Source organism: Sinohyriopsis cumingii, chromosome 5, assembly GCF_028554795.1.
Source record: "Sinohyriopsis cumingii isolate HCF-2022 chromosome 5, ASM2855479v2, whole genome shotgun sequence".
Lineage (NCBI taxonomy): Eukaryota > Metazoa > Mollusca > Bivalvia > Unionida > Unionidae > Sinohyriopsis > Sinohyriopsis cumingii.
In genome coordinates this window covers 91,394,435-91,411,219 of record NC_142965.1, presented here as the reverse complement: position 1 = coordinate 91,411,219, position 16,785 = coordinate 91,394,435, and the positions used below count along the sequence as shown (strand labels likewise).

The following is a 16,785-nucleotide window of genomic DNA, read 5'->3' as shown; positions in this document are numbered from 1 at the left end:
TTATTTTGTGGTTGCTGTAAACCAAAATGCCCATCAAAACATCAACTCTACTGTGAAAACAGTTTTTTTATAAAAATCCCACCTTAAAAATTTAAGCTGCATCGTAATCCCACATTAGAAGTGGTATGATAATCCCATGATATACGTTAACCAGCATATTGATATCTATCACATTGTGGTTTGGTGCAATATTATACATATCAATACATGGAACATGCAAATCTTTCCACCATTACATGAGATCAAGCTTGCAAACTACCATTGTTGTCAAGAGCTCAGGTAACTGCCTTTGTCCCTAACTAGTAAATTTAAACAAATCTTCATGTCTTGATGAAAATATAGGGAAAAGTTAATTAAACATTTTTGTTAAGATGTCTCAGTGTAGATACTGCATAGTCATATCAGAGCCCTTAGGTACAGAGCGAGTGTATTACCACTGCTTTGTCCTACATCAGTTTCAATTATATAAATGTGATATTAGTCAACATTCTTCTGCTCTAACCTTGGCTCCCCTGGCATGGTACTCTCATCTTCCTCCTCATTATCACTACCCTCGTATTCATACTCCGTGTCATGGTCTTCAGCTACAATGGGTGAAAAAGCAAAGTTCACATTTAAATTTTCAACTTCCTTTCATCATTGTTAACCTTGTAAGCACAAGTAATTTATAAACAAAACTCATTAGTGTGGATCTTATGCTGACCTTATCTGAGTGGCCTTTGGGTATCTAGGCTCAAGGACTTGAGACATAAACCTCAGATATCCAAAGTGAGTTCAGGATGTGACAATATGATTATGATATGCATAAAAAATGTCAATATTTTTATGACACTATGTTAAATTACCAAACTCATATCACAATGCATAATACAACTATACAATTTAAGATAATTATGTAATTTTAAAAAAAATGGTACAATTTGTCAGCTGGTCAAGCTATTCTTCTCATATTATCTCAATTTTCTTCTAAATTTTGTCACAATATGGACGATTCCTACAATGAAATACATTCATCATTTATTCTGATGTGTAAACACAAGCACTACTAAGGTGATAGTGAATTATGATAAAAAAGAGGTCTATTTTACGTTGTCTACATGAAGCTGAAGATAGATATCCCGATACCTACTGTATTGGTACCTACATGGTCCTTAGGATCACAAAGTGAGGTTTATTTTACGTTGTGTACATGAAGCTGAAGATAGAGATCCCAATACCTACTGTATTGGTACCTACATGGTCCTTAGGATCACAAAGTGAGATTTATTTTACGTTGTCTACATGAAGCTTTAGACAGATATCCCAATACCTACTGTATTGGTACCTACATGGTCCTTAGGATCACAAAGTGAGGTTTATTTTACGTTGTCTACATTAAGCTGAAGATAGATATCCCGATACCTACTGTATTGGTACCAAAATGGTCCTTAAGATAACAAAGGCCCATAACAGTAGGAGATTTTAGTTCAAATTTCCTCTATGAAACCACTGTGTCAGTGACATTTTGATTTTACCTTTTGGGGTAAATTTCAATTTTAGCAGAACTGTTTATATAGGCAAAGACTATTTGGAAAAAAATATGTTTAAAATCACAATCATTGGCTTTATATAAGCACCTAATCCATAATTATTGACAACTTTATATTCTGATAGCAGTCTTTAAGAACACCTGAGAACCTAAGTACTGAAGATTACAATAGTGGTGTTAAATGTGTTAGCCAAGACATGTAGAAAAAGAAGTCTCCACATATATGGTATGTTAGCATGAAATAAATTACATTAATTAGCTTAATGCACTATGTATTAAACCTGTTGGCTAGCAAATGTGTGGAAATGAATATTCATATCAATCTTTTGCAAAGACGCAAGCATTATTTTTTGTTTTTGTAAGAGATAGATGTACAAATGAAACCCACAAATATAAAGTGTTTCGCAGTATTATAACATCAGTGGCAACACACAACAATAGCATTAAATGTGTCATATTTAGGCACCATACTCTGCGTGTTGTTAGTACATACAATGCAGGCCGATCAGAATGACGTTAAAGAGTTACAGAAAATTCTGAATCACAAGTCATGTATATGGAAAACCTTTTAATAAATCAATAAAATTACTGACTAGAATGAAAATCCAGCAGTGCTTCCTTGCTGTAATACTGGGAACCCAGCTAAATTAACCTTCAATACAACTTGAATTTGTATATAATTTCCTCCAACTGATGTCTGAATCACAACAAAATTTCATTGCCATGAACCAGACTTTGGTGTGCATAATATACTTTTAATATACTTTAAAAAAAAAACTAATTTTCGTATTTTCAGGCAGGGGTGTATATTTTACGGAACAACAACAAATCTTATTTCCAGGTCATTCTAACAAATTGCTTTAAAGCAAACTTCACATCACATTTACTCCAGAAATATTAAACCTGTTGCATCGTAACTAAATTGTTACTAGCCTTATTCACGAAATAATGTTTACAAATGTCAATAGTCTTGTTCTTGAAATGCTTTTGGTATAATAAAAAAAATTTCATTTCACATCACGATTTAGCATTTTGATCTGTGACTCAACGAGAAATACATCTTTTTGTGAATATGGTTTGTCTGTGATGATAATATTGACATATACTGTGCAACAAAATAATAATTTAATGTATGAAATTCATACATATTTTTTATTCTGTGGAGATAAAAACTAGATTTTTTAATTTGTTTCTCATCCTGAATCAGAGTATATAATAATTCTTTGTGACTATGCAGTGATCGATGCTTCATCGACTCAGTGTGATCTTTTCAAGGTAATCAGCAATGGCTAAAACTTTGATGTGCTAAACATGATTACAATAATTTGTCATGGTAAATTTACAATTTCTTTACTTCTTCTTGGAAAATACCATTGGTTCTCTGTTTTATTTTTCATCTTAAGCCATACTATTTCATACTTCTTTCTTAATCTAGTGATAAAAGTTTAAATGACTCGGTGATTTTTTTAAAGGAAATCAGTGCCGACGTGCTTTTATAGTTAACCAGTGCGGCCAACGTTTTGATGTGCCAAACATACTTATGATGCACTGTCATGCTAAATTCTAGCTTGGACACAGAAATATTTCTCATGTGTCATGACAGTGCAAATAAGTATAAATATAAATACTAAACCCGAAGTTTGACATTGAATCTTGTATTTGGTTCTAATCTGAATGAACAGTCAGACAACGACAGCATGTAAGAAACTTGTATACTGTAAAAGACAAGCGAACCATTACTGCCTCTGAAGAAGCATAAGAAGAAGGGGAGTTCAATGGAGATTCTTCTGTCAGAGAATGATGGACGAGGACATATAGCGACTTTTTTAAAGGAACAACAACAAGGAATTTGTGGAATCTAATGAGACTAAACTCCACGAACAAGATGAAACGGTCCTTTAAAACACCAATCATAAATCCAGAAAGACATGCCATCTATACTCGCTTATAAGTCAAGTCAAAGTGCAAACAACGAAGATCCTGGCAGCTGGAAATCAAACAGTGCTTTGGAAAACAACAAATTCTATGCATAATGTTATTCCCTAAATTAGTGGAGGCAGATATTTTGAGCATGAATTTAGTGTTTCATAAGTCTGAGTCCATTGGCATGTAATAATAAGTATTGAGATTCAAACGAAATGTAGCAGAGAAAATTTCAAGATATTTGAAATTTAAACAGCACTTGCTTAATGACCATAACACATACACACTTGCTGAAATGTACTGTATATACATGCTTCTAAACTGCACAGACACAAATGTTCTGCCACATAACGCACTCGCAGATATGGGTATCTGCAGTTTGTTATAAGTAATCTGCAAACAACATTGACCCAGATCTGCAGATGGATTATACAATGGCAGATCTGGGTCTATGTTGTTTGTGATTATACTTTTAAGTGATTATGTATGATAAATATGACATATTTTTCCTAAAGTTATCATTATTTTTTATGTTACATTCAGACACATGAGAATCTATGTTGTTGTTGTTGTTGTAGGGTTTAACGCCATTTTTCAGCATACGAAAGGCTATATATGGTGGCCAGTATTAATGGTGGAGGAAGAACCCGGGAAAACCCCGGAATGAACCACTGACCCACGAGAAGCTACTGGCAAGCTTTCTCACATACCCACATTAGCCGAATCCGAGACTCGAACGCATGCAGGCAGAGGTGAGATGGCAGTGATCCGTAATGGAGAGCGCTTTAGACCACTCGGGGCCCTGAGAATCTATGTTGAATCTAATTTGTGCTTTCTGGATAATATTATTATGGTTTTACTGTTATAATTGCATCAAATCAGTTGCTGAGTATGCATGTACTTCAACTTTCTTACTATTCAGTTGTCAATTTTCTTATAAATGCATTTACCAATGCATGGTTCTGAGGAAAAATTAAATACTAAATAAGAAATCACCGAGTTAAAAAAGATTTCTCTTTTAATGTGTATCAATTTAAGTTGGTAAGACCATAAATGAAGCCTGTTATTTTAGGTCTACCACCATGTTCCATCTTTTACAGCCTAAACAATAAATATGCATACATTTACATTCTAAATGAACTTCATTTTTTTTATTTTATATGCATGTGAATTTCAGTCTTTTTACCTTATAAATGCATTTTTGATTTCACATCATTTGTTACACACCATCAAAGCGCACTATGATTTAAAACATTCAGTACTTTTTCTTCATTCTGTCATTTTCTAAAGTTGGAATTTATATATGTTACCAAATAATTCCTCCTGGAAATTCAGAAATCCTATTTTCTAAAGCAGTCCAGAAAATTCTCAAGAGTAACTTACGTTTCTTGTTCTTTTTATGTCTGTCAATGTGGTCCTTGAGCTGGATTCGCACCTGTCTCTCGGTGGGCTGATCCCGGATGAATGAATGTTTCAACAGCTGCTCTGTATTTAGACGCTGAGTATAATCCTTTATTAAACATGACTCCACAAAATTATGAAATCTTGTTGACCTAAAAAAATTAAATATTTCTTTTTAGTAAACTTTACAAACTAATTAAACAAACAAGGTTTTTAACTTTTAATTCCCTCAAACTTTTGTACATCATCAAAACAATTAAATTTTTTATCTTTTAATTCTGGGTGCAAAAATCTTTAACAAATATTTCTATTTTAATACCTATAATTAGTTGCAAACCCCCACCACAAAAATCAGAAAGAAAAGAGAGTACCCTTTTTATCAAATCAGGCTTTTAATTAGTTAGAAAGTAAACAAGAGATTACACTAAGCCTTATCTAGACAACTAAAATACCCATTATGTCAGAAGTTCTTCCACCACCGGGGGATCCGAGTGTCCGAGTGGTTTAAAGCCCTCTCCATTACAGATCACTGCTATCTCACCTATGTCTACGTGGGTTTGAGTCTCGGATTCTGCCAATGTGGGTATGTGAGAAAACTTGCCAGTAGCTTCACGTGGGTTGGTGGTTCTTTCCAGAGTTTTCCCGGGTTCTTCCTGCACCATTAATACTGGCTGCCATGTATAGCCTATCGTGTGCTAAAAATTGTGTTAAACCCTACTACAACAACAAAAAATCTTCCACCACCTCACAAACCCAGCCTTCTCAAGTGAAAAAGTTCTTTTCAATGAGGCTTCAAGGACTATCCAAAAGTTTTCAATGAGTATTTTGTTTATTACCAGTGTTAAATGTCAATTGATAAAATAAATTATATCCTATGTTATTTATTCATTCATTACATTCATCTAATAGATATACAACAAAATTCCTCACTTAAAAGTGGGATATTGTAACCAGTTTAAAAGTATGTTTTCCCTCAAATAAATTCAAGGAGTTTTTCTACAAAATCAAGGACTTTTCAAAGATACAATGAAATTGTTAGAAATTCAACTGGCATGAGTGTCTAAACATAACTAGAAAGGGTATAACCTCATTCCAAAACACAAGTATGACAGTTGTCCCATATATGGTTTGGAACCTAAGATAATAAGGTAAAACTTGTCCCAAACATTTTTTTTGAAGATTTTTAAATGACCCTGACATTAGATGAGGGTCAGAGGGAGAGTATGTCTGCATGGATATTAAAGGGCACGGTTTTTGGATTTCTCAAGGAAGATAGGAGTGCATGAATATCAAACTTCCTTAACCTAAAGTCCATGTATGGTAGCTATCCACTCCAGACTTTGGAACATTTGACCATCCAGAAATACTGTATGCAAAAAATGTAACATTGGTTTTCCAATGAACTTGACCTTGTCCAAAGCTGGGCAGACCGTAATGGGGTTTGCAAGTGAAGGTACATTGTCTATTAATTTGATATATAAAAGCAATTCCTTTAAGGTTAGGAACTTACATCCATATTGAAAAACTCTGATTAAAAACTTAATCAACATCTTCACATTAATTTGACCTTGCCTTGGATGCAGGTGGGGGTGTGTGCAAGAATCTTAAGGGAAATGCTTAGCGTTTCTACTGCTAAAAAATGACAGCAATTCCTCAATAGGTCTGAAACTTGTAACCATCAATAAAAACCTTAACCAAAAACATAACCAACATTTTCAAATGACAACCTTGAATGGAGAGATACAAGAATGACGGATGTCTGTGGAGATGAATGACCAATGTTTACTAATTATGGTCCAATTCTGTGCATGTGTCTGTGTGATGTGGATTTTTAACACAATTTTAACAAATTTTCAGCGAGGCAGCTGTTAGTACCATTTTCATAAGTCTTTGGTGTGACTCAAATGGGGTTCTAACCCATGACCTCCCACATCTGAGACAGACATTCTAACCACTTAGGACACCGAAGTAATGTAGGTCCAATTATGAAATCAACCCAATAAACAATCACAGACTTATGACCACACAGATAAACCTTAACCAAACTCTTAAACATTATTGATGATGATGGCAATGCCAGCACTATTAGTGTGCAAGTGTGATTTGGAATTTTAACACTGCTTTAACAATTTTTCAGTCATACTGCTATGAAGTCTGCAGTGTACAGTTGATAGTTATGTCTAGCATAGGGGCATTGTGCTGCAGACTTGGAGCATCATGTCCCACTCAGTCACATTATCCTGACACCAGTCCTAACACTAACCCCTTATGTGTGACTCTGCCAGGGTTTTGGACCCACGACCTACTGCACCCAAGGTAGACACTAAAACCACTAGGCCACCGGAATAGTGCCAGCACTATCAGAATGCATTACATGAGCTAAACAAGGTGAGACAATAAAGGGATAATAAAAAAGCTGAGTTTATAGGCACTACATTCCTTTTGGGTCCAGTCTTTTGATTCATATAAGGCTCATTCTGGAATTAATTTGATGCCAAATAAGGCTATTACTTTATAGAAGAAAGAGTCCCCCTTTCTGTCAACCCTGCTATTTCATTATAGAAGAAAGAGTCCCTTTCTGTCAAGCCTGCTATTTCATCCTCAAATTAAAACCTTTAGCAATGAACTTATTCTAGAGTCTGGACGTTTTGTTAAAGAAATAGGTCTATACATGTTATTGTGAAATAATGCAAATAAGAAACTTTTCACCCCATAAATTAATTATTGTGTGGCCATAATAATTGTATTATATCTGCCTGCTGCATGTGATGATAAACAAGAGTTAAACTTGTATTCATCTATATTATGCAGGTTTTCCATCAAACAGCTAAAAAGCTAATATGAAGCAGATATGTAATCTCACACCTGCAAACCATCCTTTAATGTAGCTCTACTATATACAAGTTACAAAATGTATGTATGTAGTAGTGATTTACAGTACTTCAGCACAATCATGGCTATATGGTGCCACCTAAAAGTAAAATTTGAAAAATGTAAAAACTGATTTTACAAAAATTTAGGAACAAAAACCCTTCCAAATAAATATCTTCAGCTCAAAGTTTTAATATACAAACTTGTTTTAATATACAAACTTAATACGGTAAACAAGAGAGCTGTTGTGATATTTATATCAAAATACACACTAATCAAGGCGATTGTTGTTGTTGTGGGTTTCAGCACAACATAGGCTATACATAACATCAGTATATCTGGTGGATGAAGAACTCAGCAAAACCCTTGGAAGAGCCACCAACCCATGGGAAGCTACTGACAAGCTTTCTCACATAGCAACATTGGTAGAGCATGAAACTCAAACACACACAGACAGAGGTGAGAACTCAGCGATCCATAAAGGATACAGCCTTTGACTACTTGGCCACCCCCTAACGAAAGCATGACAAAAAGCATATTATTATGAAACCTACAAAAATATATGTCTTACCATTTGGCGGATGATTTTAATTTTGGTGGCGTGTTCCTGGGTATCAAGAATAAGGCTCTCATAGGGTGCATATCACAGAGAGCTGGAAAAAATATTAAATGTTGCTAAAATATTAAATGTTGCTGAATTAAGAAAATGTTTATGCTCATGAACATTATCTGATTCACAGCTACTGGTATCAACATTTTCACTAACTGAAAGAATACATTGGTCCCCTAATTGATGAATGCAACTGAGGGTTGTACTGGCTTTCTAGAGGAAATAAAATCAACAAAAAAAACAGGGCACTATGTGGGGTACTGTTTATGTTGGATCCAACTGCAAATTGTATCAACTCAGATCTGCAACTGTATAATGGACTAGCCTATCCAGGTCTATGCAATATTTCTGGGGGTAATCAGAACAAACAGTATAGACCCTGAGAGTATATATGATAATATTTTTGTGAATTAAACAATTATTCAAGCAATTATGTCCTTTTAATAATGTGCTCTATGTAAGCAAAGTTAGGTATGCCTGTCCATCTTGTACCATCTTCAAAAATAATCTTGTGATTTGTATATGATTTGAAGATTTAGGAATGGGAATAAGTAAAATCAGGAATGGACATAACTAAATCCTGGGGAATAAACAAAAACAAATTCAAAGTAATGCATATTAACTTCAGATCTGAACAGTTTAACTTAAATTACTATGATAAATTGCATCCCTAATTTCTTTAAACACATCTTTATGCCAAGGTGACAAAATAAATCCATCTCAATAATGTTAGGTTCCAAGAGAAAAATTATCCTGAAGTAAACTTCTTACGTGGCTTTCCTTCAGCCATTTCAATACATGTAATTCCTAGAGACCACAAGTCACTCTGAAAATAGAAAAATATCACCATTTACCATATATGTGATCCTACTGTATGAAATTCCTCTATTTAAAAAAACCCACCTTTACAACAAAAGTTCCCCAACCAGTCTAAAAGACAGGGTTAAAATAACAATATGTAATAATTTCTAATGATACAAATTGCAATACAGTAGTGTATGAATGATTACCAATATATTATTATACTGGTACATCAATATTTACCATTTGCAGACCTGCCAACATTGAAAACCTCAAAATCAGGAATTTGCCCCCAAATCACCATTAAAAATCAGGAGGCACGGTAAAAAATCAGGAGGTACAAGAGTAAGGTGTATATTCTGATAAAGATGTTTACTTTTGTTATTTCAGTCCACTCACCTTGCAGATTTGCATTTCTGCAAAAGTTCATCATCTATTTGTCCTTGGGTGCCAAATTCGCGAACAAGAATAGCTTCCAGAATTGAAGCTGACAAGCTGGCTCTTTGGCTGGTTGTTTTTTCTGACCAATGAGAATGCTCTCTCAGCATTGCTGTTGCTATGTGGTATTGAAAGTATTGATAGCATTTCTCTTCCAAGGGTTGGAAACAACAGTTGACCAGATCCATCCTTTTTTTCTGAGAGCAACCCACTAAAAGATGACTTACCGGTACTTATTCATGCAAGTGTTGTAGATGTGTCTAAACAATCTGTAGTATCGTTTAAGGTCCTGGCCTTTTTCTCCAACCGAATGGAAGGAATCAACACTGATGATCTGCATAGAGTTTTGGCTTTACCAAATCTACAGTTCTGATGCAAAACTGAATGTGGAAAGAACCAATCATCAGTGGCAAAATGCATGATAGGCCCCTCAAGTCGATGGACAAATGAAAGCAAACTGCTTCTCCCAATCACTCCTCTATTTCTGACCCCATTTCTTTTTCTTGGCTTGTGAAAAGCCATCAGTTTCTTTCATTTCTTCTTTTCAGCTTCTTGCTGAGAAACGTATCCATTATGATGCTGAGATTTGCAAGAAGAGAACCACACTGTGAGGCAATCTCTTTGTACTGGCATATAAAAACCGGAAATCAAAGTGCTAAGAAACATACCAGACACAGAAAAACCGAAAGCAGAAACAGGGAAATGGAAAATGATGCCTTTGTAAAAATAAAAATAAAAGGTTTTTTTTCCCTCGGGGAGTTGAAAAATTGGGGAAAGGGGAGATAGGTCCATAAATCAGGATTCCCCCAATCTTCGCAGTAGGGTTGGCAGGTCTTCATTTGCATAAACATGTATTTTGATTTAATATTGATTAATACTAAGGAAATATATTAAGCTTAGGTGTTTCTAAGCTTGACTCTATTAATCATTAAACTGTAAAAAATTTTAAAAAGTTTATGTTTTTCTTTACAATTCGAAAAAACTTGAAGATGCTTTCACTACTTTCATTGGCATGTAAATCTGGAAGGGCTATGACAACCATACATTAGCCTCCAACCACCCTCCTTCAATTGTAAATTTGCAGCAGAGAAATTTAGATTTTAGAATATGTAGATAAGTATTAAAAAAGGAGATGTGTAATAAACACAAAACCATGTATTGTTCCAAGCTGTAGGAAAGAACTTGTTTGATATAGCACTTGAATATGTCAATGTATTCTTATCAAACTTGTTCTTCATGCCAGTTCTAGTACGGTAATGTATCATTTTGGGGCTGCCAATTCAAGAACTTTTTGTATTTTTTTCTTCATTTTTTTTTCTCCAACATTCATAAATGCATCCTCCATATTAGAAAGAAGAAAAGTGTATCCAAGGGAGATAATTAAGAAATTGTGATTTGATGATTAAGGCTTACCCTATTGTCATAAGTGGCATCTGGATTTTCATCACAGGCAATAACTTCTGGGGCCATCCTAAAAAAGGATGGGAAATAAAATGTCTCTTACTTCTGTGCATGAATTTCTCAATACATCCATTTAAAAGTAACATTTCTGAATTAGGGTATTTCTAGATGAAGGCGCTAAATGATTTTTTAAGCACTAACAGTGCTGTACTCATTACATGAGGAAAGAAAAACCACAGTTATGTGATGAATGTATGTATTTTGGAATTGCTTTATGGTACTCCAGGGATGAGAATGTTCCATAATATTTAATCAGGTACTTTTATAACACTTTTTCTCTGTGTCCTTCATTTGCAAAGAAGACTAAATCCTAATATCGATTTTCACATTTTGTGCTATAGAACATTGGCTTTGGTTTTAATTTACAGTGCATCTTGCAATTTAAGTCGCATTTTTCACTACAATGATTGAGTCATACTCTGGTTACTTTACTTTAATTCACTAACCAGGACTCAAAATTTCAAATGTATCCAGAAAATTATCATGCCTGGTACTCATACATATATTCAAATGTATACTGAAATGGTTTAGTTATCTGATCCATGAACATGTCTGCAAAATTTATCATAGAGCATTTGAAAGAATAAACTAGGTGAATATCCTTCCAAATACTGACTGAATACTGAACCCTACATGCTACTTACCAGTATGGGGTCCCAATAAATGTATTTCTCCTTCCTATTGTTTTATCTAATTGAGCACTTACACCGAAATCAACTGAAAAAGTGAAAATGAAAACAATCAGCCACAGCATCAAGCTGTGCTTTTGTCACCCACCTCCCAAAATTTGCTATATGAACTATTACTGGTCTGTCTTATTTTAAATTTCCACCTATTCAGAATTACTTTTTCCACAGCAGCGAAAGCAAAATGGTAGTTAAGTTTGGAAAAAAATATGAAAGATAAAGAACTTAAGCTTGATCAAATTCGACCTGAATTATGATGGGTTAGATCGGGCATGTGCAACTTCCTCCAGGGCATGGACTGGATAAACGATCTTTTTAAGTTACACCCTATGACGTAAGTAAGCAGATAAAACCAGGCCATGGGCCAGATCCAACACACTGCCATAGGTTGCACATGCCTGGGTCAGATGTTGCATATCACCTTAAATAAACAGTACCAAACTTTAACGATAATACACATGGCCTAACACTTACTTTATATACTGAAAAATCTGAAATATTCACCGATGATGATTTAATTTCTTATTTTTCATAGGTATAAAAAAAAACATGAAACTAAATCCAACACATAAGAGAGTACTGTTTAACAACAGTTATGTTATGACCCCCATAGTACCATATCCCCATGAAATCGTCTGTTTTCTCCCGAAGCACAAACTTGTATCCCCACAAATATTTATGATTACACATACACACATTTTTAAATGTTTACAAATTACATAAAAATATCTCATTTTAGGCATTCAGTCAACAGTTTAGGATATATTCCCCCTATGACAACCAGTATATCCAGAAACTATGTTCTGGCAGTTGTCTTGAGACACAACTTTTGACAAGAACAAATGAAAATACATTAAAACCTGTCTAGAAAGATCACTGCTGTGAGAAAACACCTGTTCTGAGAGATCAGACTCTCCATGCACAGATTTATTAATACCATCTGCTCTTAGAGACCACGATTTTCTGGCAAAAGAGGTGGTCTATAACGACTTATCCTACTGTAGTTACAAGTACTTACTGCACTAGTAGTCCTACAAAATGAGATAATCGTATGGCCTTGACAATTCTGAAACCTTAACTATGTTGACTACACTGTATTATCATATTTTCCTTGGACACTTACATTAGTGCCATCATTGTTTTATCAAATCTTCAACTCACTCATACAAAACATTAATATGTCTTAATATCTGGTTAACCTGAAATGTGAGGTAACATCAACATCTTAATATCTGGTTAACGTGAAATGTGAGGTAACATCAACGTCTTAATATCTGATTAAACTGAAATGTGAGGTAACATGGAATTTTCAATTCTGGACTTTGCTCTCATTTAACTTTAGTGCTTCACTCATTATCTACCAACACTTATTATAATTATTCACTTTTATCTGAAATACTTGTCTTCTCAAATTAATAATTCATAAATTAAATGGTCCTATCTTGTGCTGAAAAATGGCGTTATACCCTACTACAACATAAATTAAATGGCAGATTACATATTGCATAAATTTAGTTTCTTCTGTCAGTAATTCAATGTAGAAAGAAATTAAATCTCGTTTCCATATTTGTGCCTTCCACCACAAAAATATGTTATATTTGCAGCAATCAGAGACTACATATTATGACTACAACAAACCATGAACGTTTGGATTGCTGCACATTGTTTTAAAACATATTAGCTGCCATCTTACAATTATTAACTCCCTTTGTGACTGACCACTAATCTCCTTAGTAACTCTGATCAATAACAACCTTAGTGATTTTCACCACTAACTCTCTTAGTGAATCTGACAAACACACTTAGTGAGTGACCACTAACTCCCTTAGAAACTGAATACTAACTCTCAGTGACTTACAACTAACCCCCTTAGTGACTGACCACTAACTCCCTCAGTGACTCTGACCACTAAGTCCCTCATGATTCTGACTACTAACTCCTAATTGATTTTGACCACCAACTCCACTAACTCCATTAGTGACTCTGATCACTAAACTCCCTTAGTAATTCTGACCACTAACTCTCTTAATGACTCTGACAACCATCTTAGTGACTAACCACTATCTCCCTCAGTGACTGACCACTAACTCCCTTGGTGACTAATCCCTAATTGATTTTTACCACAAACTCCCTTAGTGACTCTGACCACTAACCCCTTAGTGACTGACTACTGACACCTTTAGTAAATCTGAGCACCAACTCCCTTGGAGATTCTGACCACTGCTAACACCAACACAGACAAAGATGACAATCAGGACTCAGCCTGGTAACATAAGTTTTTGTTTTCTGTGCTCACCAAATACTCAACAGAATTTTTAAAAAAGGCAATTAGTTTGAAACCAGGAAGTAAAGTACCCAATTTATTAAATTCCTATCTAGAGCTGTCATCATGGATTTCATTTGTGGCTGCAAGTAGTTTTCCTCAGAATAACACAAATTCACTTGCAATGCCTTCCACCTCCATGGCTTCCCTGAACAGTACTGTAGTGAAGGACCAATGTATATACTATCTGCAGTGTTTAATTTTAATAGTTTACATCTTCCACCAAAATTAAACCTTGCCTAAAATAAGTACTATACAAGATAGATGTTTTGGTAGCAAGTTGATGACTACCCAAGAATTAACATTACACTGGATCAAGATCAGCCCCATGATTTACGGTTTCATTTATATATTTAATCCAAGTTTCTTTACACTAAGATGTTATGTACAGGAGATTGCAAAAAAATGGTCCAATGATTCATCAAAAACTCGACAGAAAACTAAGTCTCACCTTCTCTGATAAAACATACTGCAAATGCCCAGCAAAGTCACTGGGGGCATTAAAAGTATGTTAATGTGACATGTATTCAGTAGAACCATCCATGATAAAATACTGATCATGTTTCACGAGTGAACATGCAACATTTAAAAGAAAGAGAGATAAATGCAAAGCATTAAAATAATAACACCTATACCAACAATGTCATTGGAGAAAAGATACCTATGTCTCAACCATGGTTAACAGAAAAGCCCATAACTGCCTAGACACAGTATAATGAAGTCCTGACATACAGTTTAAAAGATACTGACCCAGTTAAGGTAAGACAATAACTGCCCTGACACAGTATCATCAAGAAAATAACTACCCTGGCACTATATTGTTATGTATATTTATTTGTTCGTTTAGGTTTTTTTAAAAATGTACTTCATTATATGCTATTGTAATGTAACATTGTATGCTAGACTTGACCTTGTCCAATAGTGAATTCATTTTTGCTTGACCCCATTTACTTATTTTAAAATTTATTTTGTGTAAACAACTAATATGTAGCTAAGTTAATCTCTCTGTGTATGGGCTTAATATCAGGATCATTATTAATAGAAGTAAATATGTTTATTTGGGTCTAAGTTTTGTAATTTCCTGAGTGTAATCCAGGTTATGGTTTTGATTCTGTAAACATCAGGATCATTCTAGAAGGTTAATTTCCATTAGGTAATGTTTTTCTTTAATAGAAAATGCTAACTTTGACCTGAGGTCAAGTACAGAACTATATATAGTGTAACTGCAAGAATTTTGTCAGTTGCTTTGATGATCTAGCACCATGAAATTGCATTTTATGTTGTGACCAGTATTTGTGATGCAAATTTTACTTTTTCAAACTATTGAATTCAAGTGATTATTTTCTCTGGAAATACAAAAGTGCTCTGATAAAATTCTTGGATAGAGACATTCACTGGAATTTATACTGAATTATAACCTGGAATTATATTACTGTGATTCAACAAAAGACTGTTGACACATCAACATCCTATAAGCTATAACAGACACGTCACTACCTTCAGTTTTTGGATTTCTTAGGAACCTGTACTGAGTTTTATTCAGGACTTTAAATTATTAGGACTTTTGTCTGTAATTCTTTGATTATTTTGGGATTTAATTCACATTACCATAATTTTTATTTTCTCATTTTCACTTTCTTTTCAATGTAAATAAATTATTTGTTACATTTTACAAAGCTTGTTGTCTTTCCCTCTTTTCTGTTATTTATTTTAAGAGCACAGACTCGTAACAGTATCATCAAGAAAGTAACTGCCTTGACAAAGTATCATCAAGAACATAATTGCTCTGACACAGTATCTTCAAGAATATAACTACTCTGACACAGTATGATCAGGAAAATAAATGACCTGACACTGTATCATTAGGACAATAACTGCACTGACACTGTATCATCAAGAAAGTAACTGCTCTGACACTGTATCATTAGGACAATAACTGCACTGACACTCTGTCATGAAGAAAGTAACTGCCCTGACACAGTATAATCAAAACAATAACTGCCCTAACACTGTATCATTAAGACAATAACTGCTGCAACACAGTACTATCAAGAAAAAACTGACCTGGCACAGTATTATCAAGACAATAACTGCTTTGACACAGCATCATGAATACCTGATATACGGCTTTATAGATACAGTCAAAGGCATGGTAAGACAATGACTGCCATGATGCATAATCATCATGACAAAAACTACCATGACACTGTACCATGAGCACAGTAATTGCCCTGACATCATATTATCAAGACAATAACTGCTTTGACAAAGTATTATGAAGACCTGACATAAAGATAGTGTGACAATGAAGCTAAATTATATTATACTACTGACTTTTGAAAATTACCTAGTTTAACTTCTGCATTGTCTGTAAGAAGCACATTCTGTCCCTTGATATCTCTATGAATGACCCTGTTGGCATGAAGATGTGAGAGACCCTGAAAACAAATGTGTTAATATGAACAACAGTAAAAAGTGCAGCCCATGGACCTCATGTGGCCTATCAAGTTATTTCCTGCAGCCCACAATGAAACCAGGAATTTGTAAAAAAAATAATGCAATTTTTTCTTCAGTGATGCAGACTACCAAGAGACTACCACCACCATCTTTAAGTATACTAGCTTTTCTCCAGAAAAATGTGCCATCCTTTCCTTGAACTGATCTTCATTCTTGCTTGTAATGCACGAAGTATCTCATTTCCTAAATCAGCTGATCAAACTACAAAATGAATACCCATTCTCCT

The 16,785-nt window shown here is 34.5% G+C and overlaps 1 protein-coding gene across 13 annotated transcripts in view; it reads right to left on the bottom strand.

Annotated features, from left to right (window-relative positions):
* Window positions 1–16,785, bottom strand: part of LOC149799750 (serine/threonine-protein kinase mig-15-like) — a 259,276-nt gene that overhangs the window by 174,434 nt on the left and 68,057 nt on the right. For all 13 annotated transcript variants that reach the window (XM_089959127.1, XM_089959138.1, XM_089959132.1 and 10 more), the window contains exons 8-14: window positions 16,390–16,480; window positions 11,678–11,750; window positions 10,986–11,043; window positions 9,105–9,159; window positions 8,295–8,376; window positions 4,835–5,004; window positions 503–584 (exon numbers count right to left, since the gene is read on the bottom strand). In XM_089959127.1, coding sequence (XP_089815253.1) covers window positions 503–584; window positions 4,835–5,004; window positions 8,295–8,376; window positions 9,105–9,159; window positions 10,986–11,043; window positions 11,678–11,750; window positions 16,390–16,480 — 611 coding nt within the window. The remainder of the gene's footprint in view (window positions 1–502; window positions 585–4,834; window positions 5,005–8,294; window positions 8,377–9,104; window positions 9,160–10,985; window positions 11,044–11,677; window positions 11,751–16,389; window positions 16,481–16,785) is intronic.